General features: G+C 24.6%; 1 protein-coding gene across 3 annotated transcripts in view; it reads right to left on the bottom strand.

Moving 5' to 3' along the window:
* LOC126907375 (venom protease-like) overlaps positions 1–3,984 on the bottom strand; it is a 7,772-nt gene extending 3,788 nt beyond the window's left edge. For 2 of the 3 annotated variants that reach the window (XM_050688602.1, XM_050688603.1), the window contains exon 1: positions 3,494–3,984. In XM_050688602.1, coding sequence (XP_050544559.1) covers positions 3,494–3,566 — 73 coding nt within the window. In that variant the 5' untranslated portion in view covers positions 3,567–3,984. The remainder of the gene's footprint in view (positions 1–3,493) is intronic. The other variant, XM_050688604.1, reaches the window with a different exon arrangement.
* Positions 3,985–4,516: the final 532 nt, after the last annotated feature.

The following is a 4,516-nucleotide window of genomic DNA, read 5'->3' on the forward strand; positions in this document are numbered from 1 at the left end:
TTTTTTTTTTTTTTTGTGTCTGTTACCACTTTTTCTCAGCTCTCACTGAACCGATTTCTTTCAACGATACGTCAAAAGATCACAAATCGTATTTACTCGAAGACATTACCCTCAAAAATTGAAAAAATTTCCTCGTTCCCTGTAAATGGGGGAAACCTCCAAAAAAATTACAAATTTAAAAATCGCTAATTTTCGAAATTTTTTCAATTTTATTTACTAAAAACTGCCGTAACTTTTTCAAAAATGAACATATCAATATGATTCTTTTTTTTTATAGATGCTTGATATCTTTATCTATGATTTTGTATATATTTCTATAAATTTAACCCTTTATCTGCCCACAGGAAGGATTCAAAATGACAGCTTTTTGACAAAAAATAATTTTTTCAACTTAACTTTTGAAAATGTTCCGGAAGGTCTGACACTTTTATATGTATCTTAAATTAAAGCTAATGTAGTGAACTTAAATTTAAAAAAAAAATTTGACCTCTGGACTTGTCTTTGTGGTGAAAATGGCTACCGAATGCTATTTTTGTGTGAAATTTCTCGATTTTATATTTTACATTTTTTACTTTAAAATGCTATAAATTTTTAAAAAATGTATGGATCAATACAATTTTTTCATGAGAAGTAGTATTTATATACATCTTTCATTGGACATACTTTTTTTTTTAATCAGACCATTTCCCTATATACGACGGGGCTTCAAAAATAGAAAATGCATATAGAAAGTAGAACTTTTTCAACTTAACTTTTGAAAGTGTTCCGGAAAGTCTGACACTTTTATATATATTTTAAATTAAAGGTAATGAAATGTACTTTATTAAAAAAAATAAATTTGACTTGTCTTCGTGGTGAAAATAGACATCAAAGTTAATAAAAAATTACGATTTTTGTAAAATAATTTTTTTTTATATTTTTAACTTAATAATGCTCTAACTTTTTCAAAAATGAACATATCAATATAATTTTTTTTTATATAGATGCTTGATGTCTTTACTTATCATTTGGTATATTTTTTTTGTAAATCTGACACTTAACCTGCCCACAGGGGGGGATTTAAAATGACAACTTTTTCACAAAAAATTAACTTTTTCAACTTAACTTTTGAAAATGTTCCGGAAGGTCTGACACTTTTATATATATCTTAAATTAAAGCTAATGTAATATACTTTAATTTGAAAAAAAAAAATTTGACCTCTGGACTTGTCTTCGTGGTGAAAGTTGACATCAAAGTTAATAAAAAATTACGATTTTTGTAAAATAATTTTTTTTTATATTTTTAACTTAATAATACTATAACTTTTCGGAAAATGTATGGATCACTAAATTTTTTTTTTTTTATAGATGCTTGATGTCTTTACCTATCATTTAGCATATAATTTTTGTAAATCTGACACTTAAACTGTCCCCAGGGGGGGATTTAAAATGACAACTTTTTCACAAAAAATTTAGTTTTTTAACTTAACTTTTTAAAGTGTTCCGGAAGGTCTGACACTTTTTTATGTATCTTATATTAAAAATTTGTATGTATGTAATGTTCTTTATTATGGAAAAAAAAAAATTTGACCTCTGGACTTGTCTTCGTGGTGAAAGTTGACATCAAAGTTAATAAAAAATTACGATTTTTGTAAAATAATTTTTTTTTATATTTTTAACTTAATAATGCTCTAACTTTTTCAAAAATGAACATATCAATATAATTTTTTTTTATATAGATGCTTGATGTCTTTACTTATCATTTGGTATATTTTTTTTGTAAATCTGACACTTTATCTGCCCACAGGGGGGGATTTAAAATGACAACTTTTTCACAAAAAATTAACTTTTTCAACTTAACTTTTGAAAATGTTCCGGAAGGTCTGACACTTTTATATATATCTTAAATTAAAGCTAATGTAATATACTTTAATTTGAAAAAAAAAAATTTGACCTCTGGACTTGTCTTCATGGTGAAAATGGCTACCGAATGCTATTATTGTGTGAAAATTCTCGATTTTATTTTTTACATTTTTAACTTTATAATGCTTTAACTTATTGAAAATTGTATAGATCAACATAATTTTTTTATGAAAAATAATATTTTTTTGTAATCCCTTTTTCATTCGGAATACTTTTTCTTAATCAGGATATTAATAAGGAACTAGCAGATCATGTAGCTTTTGGAATAATACACCAATTTTTTAAAAGTAAACACTATCTAAAGATTTGCATCGAAGCGTTTATTTTTGATAGTGATTTTAATCACTGTCAGATATCATTATACTTGATCCAACTATACCACGTCACANATCATTATACTTGATCCAACTATGCCACGTCACCACTGTGCCGCGACCCCCCTGTGCTGGGTTTTTTTTATATATGTATATAAATGTATTAATTTTAGTATAATGTTAGAAGAAAGAATAATACTTTAACACAGTGGCGTAAGTTAGGGTTTTATTCTTAGAAAAAAATGTTAGTACTTTTTCTAAACGATAAAAAAAGTATCTTCACTGTGTTATAATTTTTGTTTTGTACATGTACACCTTCATTCTATTTATGTATCCTAATTATACCCGTACTTTTCACACTACTATTTTATACACGTTTACCATAAAAGTAATAACTACTTTATAATATTTTATATATTCTCCGAGAAAATTAGAACACTAAATTATTATATTTCAACATCGTACTACATTTAATTTCAATAATAAATTCATATATTACACTTATAAATTAAAGAACTATTAATCAAGAATAATGAAGGAAATAGGAATTCATTTTGCTTTTGGTATGATCCACGTATTTTTTAAAATTAACACTACAGATTTGTATCGAAGCGTTTCTTATGATAGTGATTTTAAACACTGTCAAATATTATCTATACTTATCCTAACTATGCCACGTCCACACTGTGCCGCGACCCCACTATGCTATCATTTTTTTTTTATTGATTATAGGCAGAGCCGGCGGTTCATTTTTGTTTTTTTTTTTAATAAATTTTAAAAACCAAATATTGGTTATATGTACGTAACTTTAACCAAGCAAATTTCCATGGAAAAAAGATTCAATTCCTTTTTTCAATTTATATTTCAATGTTTGATATCGTAAAAAATTTATATGAATATTCAAGTTTTCACACACTTTAAAACTGTTGTAGAAAATTTACTAGTGAACATTAACAAGTTATTTTTTTTTCAAGTTTTCTCTTAAAATAACCTCTATAAGTCTACCTCGAAATTTTTTTTTAATTAAAAATTTTTTTAATAAATTAAAACTATTATAATTTATATTTTTATAGTTTTTAGGTATAAAATTTATTTAAAAAAAAATCAACGTAAAATAAATAATTTAGATTTAATTGGAACAAAAGTTATTGAATTTGTCAAAACATTGTGAACCACTCTGTGTATATATATTGATAGCATAGATTTTCTTATTTCTTGAAGTATTACAAATAAGTATCTTAATAAACATATCAAAATGATTATAATTAAATACTGACCTTCATTGCTGGATTGCGTCACTATTGCTTTTGTTATAAACACAGTTAAAAAAATTAATTGTTTGTACGTCATTATATTAATAATATATATATAAAATATTTAATTAAAATATTAATGTTATTTGAAAACAGTTAAAATATAAATATATATTATTTTCGTTTAATATCTAATACTAATGACCAATTTCAATTAATCTTATGAAGGTGATTGCAGATATCAGAAAGTTAAAAAGAGAGATGGAATATACTTGTATTTTATTAAAGAAGTATAAAGCCATAAATTGTATGTTATGCTGGTGTGTATAACAAGTTATAACTGATCAACAGCTGAGACTATGGTTTTTTCCGTGATCATACTTCAAAACCGACAATATAAGAATTAAAAATAAATATAGAATTTAATAATTACAGTGTCAGTTTAAGAGTTATAATCAAAATAATAAATAATTTAAGGCATAATACACATGAAATACTTTAGAGCCGACTAGACGCAGTGAATCTTTACGTCTACATTATATAATTCATCATGTTTGGCATCACGAAGAATTTATAAAACAACGTATTAAGTTAGTTTAATTAATATTAAAACGAACCATGAAGGTTCTTGGGCATTTCGACAAGTTTTTACATAGCAACATACAAACATGTGTTTAAGTATTTCAAGGTTTTCAAAATAATTATCATAGTAGCATACTAAAACATAAATACGAAATTTATACTAGCTTAGAAAATTGTATTTCATACAAAAAAATATGAATATTTTTTTTCTAATTAACAAACCTTATGACTCAAGATTCTTTAGTGGAAAGTATGCATGAACAAATCAAATAAATTAAAAGAAAATTTGAAACTATTTCCATAATTTAATTAATTATACACAGTAATATGTTTATCGTCAACCGCTCAATTACTCACAAAATTTACAAGTATTTCTTGATTTATCAGCTTCTAATAACTTTTTAGCATCATCTCTTATAATTTATAGAGGTGTCAACTAAATAAATTTTTTTAATTAAGTTAAGT

This window comes from Daktulosphaira vitifoliae, unplaced genomic scaffold (assembly GCF_025091365.1).
Source record: "Daktulosphaira vitifoliae isolate Bord-2020 unplaced genomic scaffold, ASM2509136v1 Scaffold_5, whole genome shotgun sequence".
Lineage (NCBI taxonomy): Eukaryota > Metazoa > Arthropoda > Insecta > Hemiptera > Phylloxeridae > Daktulosphaira > Daktulosphaira vitifoliae.